The sequence below is a fragment of the Etheostoma cragini genome, chromosome 9, assembly GCF_013103735.1.
Source record: "Etheostoma cragini isolate CJK2018 chromosome 9, CSU_Ecrag_1.0, whole genome shotgun sequence".
Taxonomy (NCBI): Eukaryota; Metazoa; Chordata; class Actinopteri; order Perciformes; family Percidae; genus Etheostoma; species Etheostoma cragini.
In genome coordinates this window covers 5,312,840-5,328,170 of record NC_048415.1, presented here as the reverse complement: position 1 = coordinate 5,328,170, position 15,331 = coordinate 5,312,840, and the positions used below count along the sequence as shown (strand labels likewise).

At 38.8% G+C, this 15,331-nt stretch overlaps 1 protein-coding gene across 12 annotated transcripts in view; it reads left to right on the top strand.

Moving 5' to 3' along the window:
• The window catches only part of lrrc7 (leucine rich repeat containing 7), a 108,582-nt gene that overhangs the window by 27,655 nt on the left and 65,596 nt on the right, over nt 1-15,331 (top strand). For 5 of the 12 annotated variants that reach the window (XM_034881545.1, XM_034881543.1, XM_034881540.1 and 2 more), the window contains exon 1: nt 12,386-12,944. The exons of 3 other annotated variants lie outside the window; for them this stretch is intronic. In XM_034881545.1, coding sequence (XP_034737436.1) covers nt 12,920-12,944 — 25 coding nt within the window. In that variant the 5' untranslated portion in view covers nt 12,386-12,919. Of the gene's footprint in view, nt 1-12,383; nt 12,945-15,331 lie in introns of those variants that run through there. 4 more of the 12 variants (XM_034881534.1, XM_034881533.1, XM_034881539.1 and 1 more) reach the window with 2 other exon arrangements.

Sequence of the window (15,331 nt, the reverse complement as noted above, 5' to 3'; positions counted from 1 at the left end):
TGTGTGTGTGTGTGTGTGTGTGTCTTTGTTTTAATCTCATTCATATATTCATCAGCAGGCAGAAGCGCTGACGCAAGTGAGGGAGAGGAGGAATGACAGTGAGAGGCAGAAAGTGTGAGATAGAGTGCGGGGAGGAGAACGAAAAGTGAATAGAGAGATGTAGACATTAAGACACGGAAAATCAATTTTCTTTCTTCTTATTTAGGATCAAAGCAATATAACCCTCACATGCAGACCAAAATAGCATTGCTAAAGCAATACAAACTCCCCAATTGTGTTTTTAGCCTGCAAGCTCACATGAAAGTGCACCCAGATCTTTGGTGTGTCTCTGTTTACTTTTGTGCTGATATCATAAAGAGAGAAATGAAACTAAGGAAAGTGTACAAAAATATGATATGACAGAAAACCATAAACGGCGGAGCATGCAAAAAGTGATGTACACCCAGCGATGAAGAAATGAGGACAATGTTAAATAGAAGATGACAGGATGACTGACCTCTGACCATGTCAAGAATTACCCATAATTCACCAGAATCATGCCCATACTGTAGGCAGAAGCTGCTGGCTGAATCTCACAGCTAACTAAGTGTGACATGCATAGGATTTTTCACAACTGGAAAGGGCTGTTGTAGCAGTAAGAACAAGATGATTACATGCTGGATAGTTAGTAAACAAGACATGAAGATGAGCACAGCAAATTGTGTGTGTGTGTGTGTGTGTGTGTATGTGTGTGTGTGTGTGTGTGTGTGTGTGTGTGTGTGTGTGTGTGTGTGTGTGTGTGTGTGGATGTGTATTCAGGCGTGTCTAGTTTTCATATGGATGTGATTGAAAATTAATTTAAACGGCAATACATGCCATTCATTTTTACCTGAAACTATATTATTAGGACAATTGAGTGTGTCTTTATTTACACAGGAAAGTATTTTGCAAAAAGAAGTCACAACAGGATGACTACAGATACGACCACATAAGAGGTAATAAAAAATGTATTTGTGTGGGAATTCCTCATGAAATAAATGTGTAATTCATATGATTTCTGCGTTTATTTGTCTTGTAGGTGCAAGATAGCGATCAATGGCCACCCCTTACTTATTTGATTGTACCTACACAGAATGCCAAACTAAAACTTCCCTTACTTTAAAACATTGAAAACTATTTCAACCTGCACTAACTGATTTTTCATTTATTTTTTGGTGACTTTGGGGAGGGAATCATCTGGCATTTTTTATTTGGCAAATTTTAAATGGTGAATAGGTCAGTCTCAAAGAACTAATTAGAAATTCCAAAGCTTCTCTTTTGCACAGAATTCCTCTAGTTAGCTTATCTGCTCCAGTGCTTACAATTTTTGTCTTAATCCTTAATCATTCTAAATACAAGAACCAAATGGCTACGGTTTACTGCACTCCAGTTACCTAGCAACACCCATTCACAAATGCCCAATGCAGTATGAAGGCTGAATGTACTCTCAGATTCAGAAAGATAGGCAGAGTGAGAGGACATTAAACAGACTTGGCTTTTTCAGAGAGTAATAACAAACCAGTGAATATCTGCTCTGGTCTTGAAAAGCCATCAGGGACTTCTGGTTTCAAAATAGGCAGTTTGGCTTTCTACATGAAAGATTTTTCAATAGCATGAATATTTTATTCCTGTTATCCTCAAATTTACTTACATCTATAACTAAACCCCCCCCCCCCCACACACACACACACACAAACACACACACACCCTAAACCTGCATATTCCATATTTGCATATGCATTTTGCACATGCCATTTTTGGCAGGTTTGCATGGTATATATTGTCTGAAGGGACGGCAACCGGGAAAAAAAACAAAGAGACATTATCCACAGTCACGTGGGGGTATGGATTGTAGAGAAATGTTTTCAGAGACAGGGGCTGGAAATATTGCCCTTCCAGTGTCAGCATTCCAAAGGCTTCCTATGACTTCACCTTATGACTTGCACACTCCTGCCAAAATGAGCAACCCAATGTAGGCATGGAGGCCCGTCACATCCACATCTTTCCAACTGCCGTCTTAATTTGGGAATCTCAACTATATCTTTTTCAATTGATGGTGTCATGTAAAGCTCAAATGATGATTATGTGTCTTGGACATTTCTGACAGCATATCTGGTGGGGCCTGGAATCATTTTTTTTATCACAGTAGCAGCACTAAGTCTACCCTGTTGTTCAAGTGGGGCGAGGGACCATGATCATTTTACATTTTTGGAAGGTAATGTGTCTGCTGGTGGTTGAGAGACAACAGAAGGGTCAACCCCAAGAGTTTCATTTTCATCAGAGGAGGATGCTTCAAACACATTCTCCTCTGTCACTTTCAGTGCCAAAGAGCGGTGCCAAAACTTTGCTGACAGAAAACCTTTTCTTGGAGGCCATTTTCGAATGAGAGTGATTGTACAGAAAGAGCACATCGAGCACCAAGAGAAATGGTTTAGAAGGCTGCAGTGCCTGCGTTTGAGCTTTATCTGTTTGCCCCTCCCCTCATGTGATACAAACCACCCCTCCGGGAACCATATTTTCCCTCCCTCAAAGTGCGGGAGCAAGATTGTCCCTGTGTGCATGTGTTTGTGTTTGTGTGTGTGTTTGTGTGTGTGTGTGTGTGTGTCTGGTGGGGTTAGGGGAGGGGAATTGAAGATTGTGAAATTGCAACAACCTGCATGTGAAAGTGACCTCAATATCAGCCAAAACAATCATCTAAGCCAAAATACATCTCAGCAAATTTGTGTAAAATGTTCATATTTTCTATGTTTTACACAGCTAAAACAGCCTGTGGTCAAATGACCCCTAGGAACACCAGTGCGTACAAAATGCATACAAGAAATTGAAATATATCATCCTATTACTTTTATGTTTACCAACTTGTCCCCACTAAATCAGGAAAAGTCATTCAATATGAAGCAAAAAAAGGTTTGTCAAGCATTTTTTATGTAATAATTTATTGAATGGGGTCAACAGGAAGGTTTTTAAAACAGTCCAGTTGACCTGCATTCTTAAAAACATCCACCGTCAATGATTTTAACTCAGTAAAGTACTACATGAGCTGGAGCTGCTTTGGCATCCTACCATGTTTACACCTTCTCCGTCGTGCACTGTTGCAGCTTACCACATCGTCCAAATACCAGCTCCTACCTGCCATGTAATCCCATGTATTTCCAGTCTTTCCTTAACGAGTCTCTCCATTGTCAGTCAGTCGTTTAGCCTGCTGGTCAGCTGGCAACCCAACTAGACAGCCAATTAGTCATCTCAGTGGGAGCAGACTAAAACTTGGTCTCTTCCCACATCCAATACTTAACAGATCTTAAGGTTTACAATGAAGACAATAATGGGCAACATGCACAAGACAGATTTATAAAGGGCAGCTTTTTGGCCCCAGAAAAAGAAAATGAAACAGTAAGTCATATAACTGTGTTTCCACCGCAAACATTAATATGTCCTACTGGCAGGAAGAAGACTGTGGACAAGGCTGCCTACTGTTCTGCTCTCCCCCTGCGTTCTCTTATCTAATGTTTTCTTACAGTAGAACGTTGTGGTTTTAGACTTCTAGAGGAACAGATTATAGAGGCACTCAAAATATACTGCTGACCATGGAGACCAAAGTTAATAAGTCTGTTTCTAAAGCAGTTTATTGGAACAGCTGATGTATTTATCGTTATTGCCCGAGGCATGAACAAATTAAACAAGGGTTTAAGGGCTCACGGCCACCGATGGCTCCCCAAGCAAGCAAGTGTAGCCTGCAAATGGGGAGTTGTCAGTTCATGTTTTGAGTATTTATTCACACAATGTTATATTACATTATTATTGTATGTGTGTGTGTGTGTGTGTGTGTGTGTGTGTGTGTGTGTGAGAGAGAGAGAGAGAGAGAGAGGGGCACTGTTCCTCACTACTTGGTGATTGGAGTTGAGTTAGTGTCTCCATGAATTACATTATGAACTCATATCATTTATTCATAGACCTATGAATTATAGAAACCTCAATAAATCCCTCACCTACTGTATGTACATTTCCCGGATCATCACGTGTACATTTGTGTCAACTCTGTTCATGTAGTTTTATGGAGAGTTACAATTTACTGAACACTAATTGTTTGTTTTGCTCTGCACTCCTCTGGTGTGCAGTGTTTGATATAGACTGGAGCCGTAACATTCATTATAATTCCACACAATAGGAATTAGTTTGGCTGTGCTGTCTCCTGTCTAGAAGTCAAATCTCTAAAAGTAAAAAAAAATATAAATAAAAACCCACTTTGTGATCATTAACCATTGATGAATCCTTTCACCAAACTAAAGCCACAAAGAAACACTTGGGTGTCGATAGAGTTTTGGAAGACAGACACATTAACCTATGTGTGATTTGGTGGGCTATAGTGAGAAAATGAAATATGGCCCATTTGAGTAACAAGTCTGAGAGTGAATGCCAAAACCCTGCAAAGTAGTTTGTAATACTCTGAGACAGCTCTGGAAAGCAATTCTTCTATCTTTTGTTGCAACGCTAACAAGGTAAAAAGTAGATATACAGCATTCACGTCAAGTAATCTACCAAGAATGCACACTTGTATGTATTTGATTGGCCCCTGCAGTGTCTTGCTGGATGATGTGGTTGTCCAGAAAAAGGTGAGCCAGGTTTTAGTTTATTTTTGTTTCAGTTTTTCCTCACCAGTCACAGAGCCCATCTGTGTCAACTAACTGCCGTTGTTCAAATAAATGAAACCACTGTGTTTGATCATAGTAGGATTAAAGTCGATCTGAAAATTACATTGTCCCTTATGCCAGGAAGACAAAGTTTCACCAGTGAAAGAACAACATTTAGTCCCCAAAAGAATTACAACACCGCTAATCTAGCCAAGAAAGTCCTTCAAATAAAGTGACAAAAATGTTTATGTTTTCTAAAAAAACAAACAGGGTTTTGTGATCTTTGTTTTAAGGACTTGGTAAAGTTTAGGATAGGATATTGGTTTGGGTGAAAATGACTTTGTTGAGGTTATGGGCCATTTGTTGTCATGGTGACATTGCTATGGTGGGGAGTTGATTGAAGATGTCTTTTCATATTTGTTTGTTCTCAATTCTGAGAAAAAGGTGGATGTGGCAACGTCAGTTAAACTGTAAGTGTTTTTCTACTAGCAACGGATTGTTCAATTGAAACCACATTCTGGTGAATGTGCATTCAGAACTTTGTGGCCTTCTGATTTAATTTTCTTCCTTGTGCCCCACACACCGTCAGGGATTTACCTTAGAATGTCATTATTCTATTCATGTTAAAATGACCTATGCTAAAGAAGCTTTATTTAAAATGATTTGAACTTGACCCAGGTGGCCTTGATTACAGCAGCTATTCATAATGTGACATAATGCAAAGGCATTGATTCTTTAGTACTTTTTCTTTGCATGTCTCTGCATATTTGTGTTGCCAAGTGATTTTGGCTAAAGCCCCTCTTACTGGCTAGAATTGTAAGTGTTGCTTGGCAACATTAACTTAGTAAACATCTTAACAGAAAGCAACTATTGATGCTTCAGTGATTTAATGACATACCTATTTGTGTTGGCAATGCACCCACCAGGCTGTCAGATGGCTGCAAGACAACCTGCTGTGCACCATCACATACTCATATTATTTATTTTGGTGTGTGTGTGTGTGTGTGTGTGTGTGTGTGTGTGTGTGTGTGTGTGTGTGTTCTGGTTTAACTACATTTGCGGGGTCCAAACCCCTGGAATGCACTATACTTGTGGGGTCTGGATAGCTTTGTGGGGCCAAAATGCTAGACCCCACAACTTTAAAGGGCTTTTAAGAGTTAAGACCTGGTTTTAGGATAAGGGTTAGAATTAGGTTATGGTGCTGGTAAGGTTAAAGTTAGACATTTATAGTTGTGATGATTAAGGTTAGGGTAAGGTGCTAGGGAATGCAGTATGTCAATGGCAGATACCCACAAAGATAGTGAGATGCAGTGTGTGTGTGTGTGTGTGTGTGTGTGTGTGTGTGTGTGTGTGTGTGTGTGTGTGTGTGTGTGTGTGTGTGTGTATATGTGTGTGTGTGTGTGTGTGTGTGTGTGTGTTGAAGACACTCCTCTTCGAAGTTGCTTGAGAACATACTGGTCTCTCAGCCGCTATCCTCCCCTGAGACACACGTTTGTACCTGTGTGATATTCAGAACCATCCTTTCCCTAACCCTTTCCTCAACTGTCACGACTACATAACTAAACCCCAGACAAAGCTTAACTTTTCCCTAATTTTAAACTCAACCTTAAAATCCAGTCTGAACCCTCAAACAGCCCTTTTGCAGCATAGTGAGAAATGCCAAAATGTACTCCGTTTGCAGTTTTAACTCTCCTGCCACTGTGAAATGAACATCGCTGTTGTATTTCCATTACAGAATAGGTATGAGTGGTTTTGAAGCATTAGCAATTTGGTACCAAAAATAAGCGAGCTCTCTAAATGTACCGCAGTGCTGCCTATGTTTTATAGCGGATCCATGCTTGGCTTTCTAAACCAGAGCTGCCCAAAATAGGACCTGTGGGCAAAAATCAGCTGAATGTGATCTGCCTGAAATAGGAACCTTCAGGCTAGACCTGGCTCCCTTAAAATTAGTTTGGCCCATCAAAGTGTTACACAGAGAGTAAAACAGGCTGTTTCTCAGGCATTGTGTTTAAATTTGATAACTTTTCACCTGAGTTGCTTGACAACAAGGCTCTTATGATATGATGCCTTGTTAATCTTGCAGTGCATTTTAGATTATATTAGCACTTTGAGATTTCTTTTTGAAATGTAAAGGGCATTACAAATAAAATGTATTAATATTATATTAGAGAAAATTGAAAATGTTTGTAAATGTCCTTGCATGAATTTCTAACCCTGAAAGAAGAATAAGAATATGATGTGTATACATTTCTTGTACAGTACATAATTTCTCTTTATAGGAAATGCACAACTTGCACAGCTTATTATGCATGTACACTTCTACAATCAGTAAGCCTATAATAATGGTGTTGGGATTGGACTATTGAAAAAAGCAGTTAGTCATAAATAGACACAGCATGAAGCTCCTCATTGATTTGATTTCAGTGTAAAGCCTGGCCCCTTCTGGCTCACTGCTTTTTTTGCTTGTGTTGTCTATACCTTGACCAACAACTTTTTGTGTCAACATTAAAATTGAAAACATTTTAGTAATTTCTTTACATGTTTTTGTCACTTTTTCTGATGTTTTTGTCAATGTTTTTGACCCTTTTTGACCTTTTTGTTTGTTTGCTATGCAGTTTTGGCCATTTCTTCACTGTTTTCTTGCTTTAGCTTGCTGTTTTTTTGCTCGCAGATTCCTCTATAGAGCTCCCCTTACAGTTTTGGAATAGATCTTTGGCAACTCCCATGTTTACTTGTGTCTGACTCCTCGCTCGGTCAATCTGCCGTTTCCTCTTTCTCTGTTCCTCCGACAATGTTTTCCTAAGTTGTTGTTTCTTCTTCCGTATGTGTGCAGTGCCGTGAAGCATTTTGTTACATCGCGAGACCTGATATCACGCAATACTTCCTGACACTGAGATCAGATCCTATAAGAGTAGTGAACTGATCATTTATTGTTCTTGTGAAGAACCATCCACTTTATATTTTTTGACTATTTGGTTGAAAGAAACCCAAACGTCTGACAGAGTAACTTTTTGAAACTTGGTCAAATTTGCCCCGAGGACAACAGGAGGGTTGAACTGTGGTAATGTAACACATCACTGTACTCAAACAACGGGCCATTGCACAGCTGGATGTAGAAAAACCATGAGCAACAAAAATGACAAATGTTCAAAGGTTCCTCAACATTTTTACAAAATGTAATACAAAAACTCTTACCAGTCTAAACCAAAAAGGAGTCAATACAAAATTAGGCTTACATCTTCCCATATATATATACACCTATTTATCAAATTAGCATTTATAATGTGATTTAGAATTATGCTTTTTCTGTTTGTGCAATTATCCATGTTCTTAAGGTAGACCACTTTATTGTTTGAAATCAAAACTTGTTGATTGTTTCCACACTAAATTGTGTCTATACACTTTGACTAAAAAGCCCCTAAGGCTCCCCTAAATTGTTGGCAACAGGCAACAAACGCAGTCACAAAAAAATAGAACAAAAAACGTAGTCCTAGCTGATGAACAGGACTTTGAATTAATCTTTTTCCCGTCCAGTTTCATCCCCGGAAATAAAATCCTCAGGGTGACAAGAGAGAGAGAGCAAGAGAGAAAGAGAGAGAGAGAGAGAGAGAGAGAGAGAGAGAGAGAGGAATAAAGAAAGAGAGAGTTGAGTTGTTGACTGGCAAGCTTCCTGTTTTCTCCCAGACTGTGTTAAAGTCAGTCAATCTTGGAGAGTCCCAGGGCTGCCATCTGGGTTTAACTGAAGCTTTATCCTGCCAACTGGCACAGATGGCATAAGGATACTATGTGTTTGAGTTGAGTACAGTGGATTGAAGTAGCGCTGAAGGTCCTCAGTCATGTTTAGTTATCAAGTGTCGGAGGTCAGTTGAAGCCAGGATAGCAGCCATATTTGATCAACTTGTATATATATATATATGTAGAAATATGTTGTAGAAATCTTTCTTTACGGCTCCAGTTTCAAGCCTTCTGTTGTTGTCATGACCTAGGACGTGCCATTTCTACGCCTGGCAGTCCTCCTGTTGGATGAAATATCATTGTTATTGTTTGGATTTAGATCATGAGAATTTAAAAACCCTCCTGACTGAGACGGACCCTTTTTGAAGGCAGCTATCTTTTTATTTTTATCTCATTTAGGCAAACATAATCAGAATCCCAATCAGACATTTTCTTAATTTGATCACAGCTTTAAATAGATGTCTCATCTAATGTATTTGATTTGCTTTTTGTTTTGGACCTTTGTTTGAGTAGATGAATGCAGTGTGATCTTTTCAGAGCAGGCTGAATGAAGCAGCTGTGGGTTAGGTGCAGTGCTCAAGGGCTCCTCAGCAATGGTTATAAGGGAGGGGCAGCCACCTTCCCCAAACAAATTTATTCTCATGGTCATGGAATTGAGCCACATGCTTGCCTCTTTAATCTCAGCCCAGTTGCAACAATGTCCATACTAGATGATTCAGAATTGAAATGGATGATGGCTAGAATCATTTTAAACTCCAGTTAAAACAGAGTAATGTAGTCATGAATGACCTGCTGTTTGTCAGTGAGTTTTATGATCAACTTATTGTTCTATTGTTTATGTTTTGTTTTGATTTGTATTTTAGAGTTTTAGTGTATTTCAATGGTCAATTGTGGGAGGAGCATTGGAAATGACTTTAGACTATACAGTGCTATTGGTTCATACAATGTACAGTAATTGTCCCAATACAAAAAAAAAGTTAATGTCCAGTGCCGATGCTCCCAACAAAGATAGCCGGGCAGAAAGTAGGGACATGCTACCAAGTGTATGTTTATTAGCTAGCCCTAACCATACATTAACAATTTGCAATAACCATTTTTCTTAACCTTATCCGCACTTTGCCATGTGCAGGTGTTGTAAAAGCGAGAAATGTTGTTACTATTGGACTTAATCTTAATCTGAGTTTTGCAGAAATTGTGCAACATTGATGTTCTTCTTCGCTGATCAGTCCAATTTGAGTAGCTGAGGTGAAAAAGTGCACAGGAAAATTAGCTAATGATTAAGCAACAACCTGCTCATATTTTGTTGTCAAGTCTGTGAAGGGGTTTTATTGCTTTGCAAAGTGAAATTAAAGGCAACAAATAAAATGTAATGGGCCTCATGCTGGCTGTGGAGGAGCTGATTGGGCTCAGACAGCCACAAAACAGCAGCCCACTCAGTAGGCTACTGACTATGAGCAGCAGTTTGCCTTGCTTTGAGCTCTAAGCTCTGGCTGTTCACTTCTATGATGTCCATCACAATACCAACAGGGGTCCTCTGCAGTTCTGCAACTATCACAACTATGCAATCATAACTGTGCCACAGATGCTGCTATACAGTTGCATTGTTAAAGCTGTATGACAATCTATACAAGCATATAAAGCGAATTAAAAAGTAGGACTGGAGGGATTGCGGGCGGATTACGTGTTTAGAGCAACGGCTTATACATTGTCCCATAATAGCCGCCTAAAATCTTGTATTTTAAATTGCCACGTTGCTGAAATGTCTTTCCACGTTATTTGGATTTCTCACAGCTGTTTATGCAAAACTCATTTTTAGCCTCTGGACTACCATCAATATATATTTTCAAGAAATGTTTGAATTTTTCTGCCAACTGGTGCAGTCATTTGGCGTGTAGCACTAATGTCAGTGGTGACAAATACATTTAAATTTTGAAGTTTACAATGCTCAATTCAAATAATGAGCTAGAGAGCTAAATCTTCATATCACTGTGGTTATCATTTTTGATAGATGGCACCTTTACCTTTTAGGTTCAGATTTAGTTTTGGAAGCTAAAGTGTCAGTCAAGAGCAGGATAAAGAAGAGGAGGGACATAATTATCCCTGGCATAATGCCAAACACATTTTAGTTTTTTTAAATACGTCTTCGGCAGTGGGGACAGGTGCTGATAATGTCATCTGTGATTAACATCCTACTGCTGCCATCGCTGCTCAGATTGGAAGACCTGCAGGGTTGATCATGTCTTTGTGGAGTAGCATTTAAAAAAAAAAAATTGCCACTGAAAGAGGCACTCCACATGCAGATCTGTTCATTTGTCGTTTTGAGTACTATCCAGCCTGTAAACAGTAGTGTAATGTCTTTCTGTGACTGTGGAGGATCAAATAACCATGATGATGATGCCATTTGGGTTGTCTCAGCTTGTGGATGGAAATAGCATATTTGTAATAGAAAGCCTGCGTGACAAACTGGAAAAATGGAAATTTTTAACGAAATGGGCGTTTACAAAGCAGGAAGGGTCTTATTCTGTGTTTGCATCACATGGGAGGAATGGCAGAGATTGGAAAAATGTAAGACTTGCAAGGACTCACATCGTTGGAAAACTGAAGAAGGTTGTGTGATTGCAGAGTTGGATGTGTGTGAGAATAAAAACTGACAATTTAACACAAACTGAACAACTGAATGACATGAGATAGCCTACTTGTGTTATTTGAGTTGTTTTAGGTACTTCTGTTTTGTTAAGCACCAAGTCCAACTTGGTGAAAACAATAATGAAAACAATAAAAACCTTTCTCATTTGTAATTACAACTTGGATGTTGGTGTGTTTTCTCCAATCCAGAAATTTGTATCATGCTATACGATAATTACAATATGACGTGGTTATGACATAATGGTCGGGGCATAATGAAAGACAAAATCAAGTTGCATCATATAAAATGTAGAATCTTATATGTCTGGATGTGTCAAACTCTTGGGCTTTGATTTTGACCATCTTGCATGACTCCAATATTATATATATATATATATATATATATATATATATATATATATATATATATATATATATATATATATATATATATATATATATATATATATATATATATATATATATATATATTTATATATCATTAAGGTTGTCTTTGCTTGGATTTTAGCTTGTGCTAATAAGCAACCTTTATCCTCTTTAACAGGAGGTTGGAAAATAACAATAATATAAATACATACACATACAACGTTTTTTAATCCTGCAAGGGAATTATAATGTTTTCACTCTGTTGTTATTACACACTACACACAGGCCTGAAGTACACACACATGCTCAGTACCTGTACATGAATATTTGCAGTGGTTTTATTATCGGTGTAGAGCTGCAACTGTTAATTGATTGCCAGAAAATCAGCAATTTTATTGTTAGTCAATTACAAGACTACGTTTTTTAAGGTATTCATCCAGACTTTGTTGATTTGATAACATCACACAACTGTTTTCTGATATCTAGTAGACCAAACCATTAAATTATCAGCATATTAATCAACTATGAGAATAGCCCTATATACATGTTTAGAAAAACAAAGTAGGGTGATTAAACATTTGACACCCACATAACAACTTCTATAATTTAAAATCATCTTTAGCAACATGAGCTATTTTTGTCCACAGAAGAAACATTTCTCTCACAGAAAAAGATTAAGGCAGCATGGCAACAGTCTCAGGGACACCTTCATGGTGCGTGTCTGTGTGTGTGTGTGTGTGTGTGCGCGTGCGCGTGTGGCAGTGAAAGTGACACAATGAGATAAAAAAGGTGAGTCCATTCTTCTTTTTCCCACACATACACACATCTGTGCACATTTAGGTTTATGACACACTGGCACACACTTTCATGCGCGCGCGCAAACGCACCTACTCTGGCGTCCTTGTTCCATCTTCATTTCTTTCTCTCTTTCTTTCTCTCTCTCTCTCTCCCTCTCCCTTTCTCTCTCTCTTTCTCTCTCTCTCTCTCTCTCTCTCTCTCTTTCTCTCTCTCTTCGGGGGATAGATGGGAGGAGACGCTCCTGCTGAATGTGTTCTCTCCCTGCAGCGGCTTTACGGTAACGGAGAAGAAGAAACAGTGCACCGCTCTTTTCCTAACGGATCCATTTCTCCGGTGTGATTTCCATAACCGCACACTGACCTTTCTCTTTACCGGTGTGTGCCTGCATCTTAGCTTTTTATTTTATTTTTTTATTTTTTTCATGGAGGCGGAGCGAAGCATCTTGCAACTAAACCACCAAGCAGATCTGATTGAAAACGGTGTGTGTACCCGACTTGGATTTAAACCCTACTGAATGATCCTAAAATGAGTCACACTACTCGAGTTGCTGTGTTCACCTCCTCCGTTTTCTGGCCTCGGGGGTACTGAAGATGCTGCTGGTTTCACGGGTACCTGTCCTGGTTTCACACCGGCCCGGTTCGTCCCGGTACTGATCCTGTCCGGTGCTGCGGGGCCCACACAGGAGCCACCAGAGTGATTTAAAAGAAACTAAACAAGCAGCCTGACAGATGGATAACTACTCGACTTTACAACGTAAGGCAACATGGATTGACACATAGGCTACCTGCTGCAGTATTTGTCATTCAGTCTGTGGAAATGATGCCTTGATGCATAATCTCTTTAATATCAGGAGGCTGTGGCTCATCACCTTTTTGCACAACATGTATATCCAAAATCTCCCATAGATTTTCTGTCATATGCATCTTCTAAAATTGTATTCATGGACATGCATCTCATGATTTTTCCAGGTACTGTCATGACCATAAATATTTAATTAGGCTGGTGTTATGCGACAAATAATGGCATAAATTATTATTTGTAACAACATCTGTCACTAGGACTACTGTATATAATCATTTAGATCTGTTCCCCACTTCTATTTCTATCTAAATGGTCCCTTCATCCTCTCTCAGACCCTCATCCCAGAGCCTTTCAAGCTCTGTGATGAGCTAATGAAACAGCCATGACTGCAGGAAGAGAGGTGTGTGTGTGTGTGTGTGTGTGTGTGTGTGTGTGTGTGTGTGTGTGTGTGTGCGCTATACCCTCCTGTCTTGACATGTAGCCCCCAGCCATTCTACCATGATAGCTTCATGTTTTGATATAAAACATTAACACACACACACACACACACACACACACACACACCTGTTAAATCCAGCAGCCTGAGGTACTGTACATTATTAGACTATCTTGCCCATTATTTAGATTTATCAGTCACGCTTGTAATGACAATGGGTTGTTAACCATGCGGCTAAATGTTTTATTACTGCTGTTACAAACCTGTACAAGGTTAACAGTTTCATTGTCTGGATCATAATTTCTGTGATCATGTGCCGTAGTTTTTTTTGTCAGTCTTATCACTGAACAGCACACATACTGTACTGAGTATCTTACTGAGTTGCAGCCATGGACACTAAAGCGGCATGTAAAAAAAGGGCTTCTTCTAATCAAAGGGAATATTTAATTACAGTCTTCATTTTCAAAGATTCTCTGTCCGTGTTGCCCCTAAGATGGGTTATATTCATACATTTTCTTTTCAGTAGGGCTTTGCAGTCACTGCTAATAGCCTTGTTCTGTTTCATCTAATGAACATGTTTTCAGTTTTGGTCTCTGTCTTTGGCATCGTGGAGCAGTCCAGGTTATAGTCTGAGAGTATACTACATGTAGTTCTTGAGACACCTACAGTAACCTGCCTCATTTTTCTAGATGAATGCAGTCAGTAACAGTATGCCCTCTGTTGGCTTGTACACGTTGTAGACCCACTTGCTAGTTAGTTTTCGTAGACTCTATCGTGATTGTGACAAGTACAGTGACTCAAGCTTTGTGCAGTTTTGAACGCTACTTGATGTGTCTACTCTACTACATTTTGGAAGTCAATATTACTTTTTACTCGCATTTACATCTGCGGTTAAAACACCTTAAACAGCTCAACACGTTATAAAGTAGTTAGAATTAGCTCTGCTGGACCAACTATAACAAAAATGCTGCCTACACATTAAGGTATTAGTGATACAAATCTCATATTGCCATTTGGCATGTACAGTACATTTATTTTTCTCTATACTTTATGTACATATACTTGATGATGATAGGACTTGCACTTGTAATTGCATACTTTTACACTGAGGTATTACTTCTTTTACTGACAATTAAGGTATCTGAATATGTCTTCTGCCCCGGCCCCGCATTGGTTCCAGTATTGCGGTCACTTTTCTTCCAGCTGTAAGTAGCAGTTACACTAGTCCATAGATTGATCAGTCGATCAACAGAACATGAATCCCCAGCTATTTTAATGATCAATTAATTGTTAATGTGGGCTATTTGTGTCTGGCATTAATGGCAAACATTCTTCAGTTCTAGCTTTTCAAATGTAAGGATTTATGGGAAAGTGAACCAAATATGTTTGGGTTGTGGACTGTCAGTCAGATGAATCTAGACCACATGCACAATTGATAGTAAGACAATAATGGGGTAGATTGATTGAAAATGAAAATATTTGTCAATGGAGCCTTAATCGAGATTTTCACAATTGTTTATTGTTGTTCTGGTTGGTGTTTAATTTTTTCGTCTTTAGCGGTTCTCTTTTATGAGAGATAAAAGCATATATAGTATGGGTTGGAATCACCAGAGGACTCATGATATGTTATCATTATGATACTAATGTTACGGTAGGATATTATTACAATTTCATACACTTTAACCAAATTTGTTTTTTTTCTCCCTATTTCAAATAATGTCCCCAAAATGAAACTTTGTCATTATCTGTTTTTATTTAAAAAGATTACTTTTGTTATTGAATGCAAAATTGGAGTGTCAAGCAGAAAAACTAACACATATATAATAAAAGATTGATACCTGGCGTCTGTGTATCGACACAGTCTTGCCACGGAAAATGTCGCAATGCTATGCTGTATCAACCC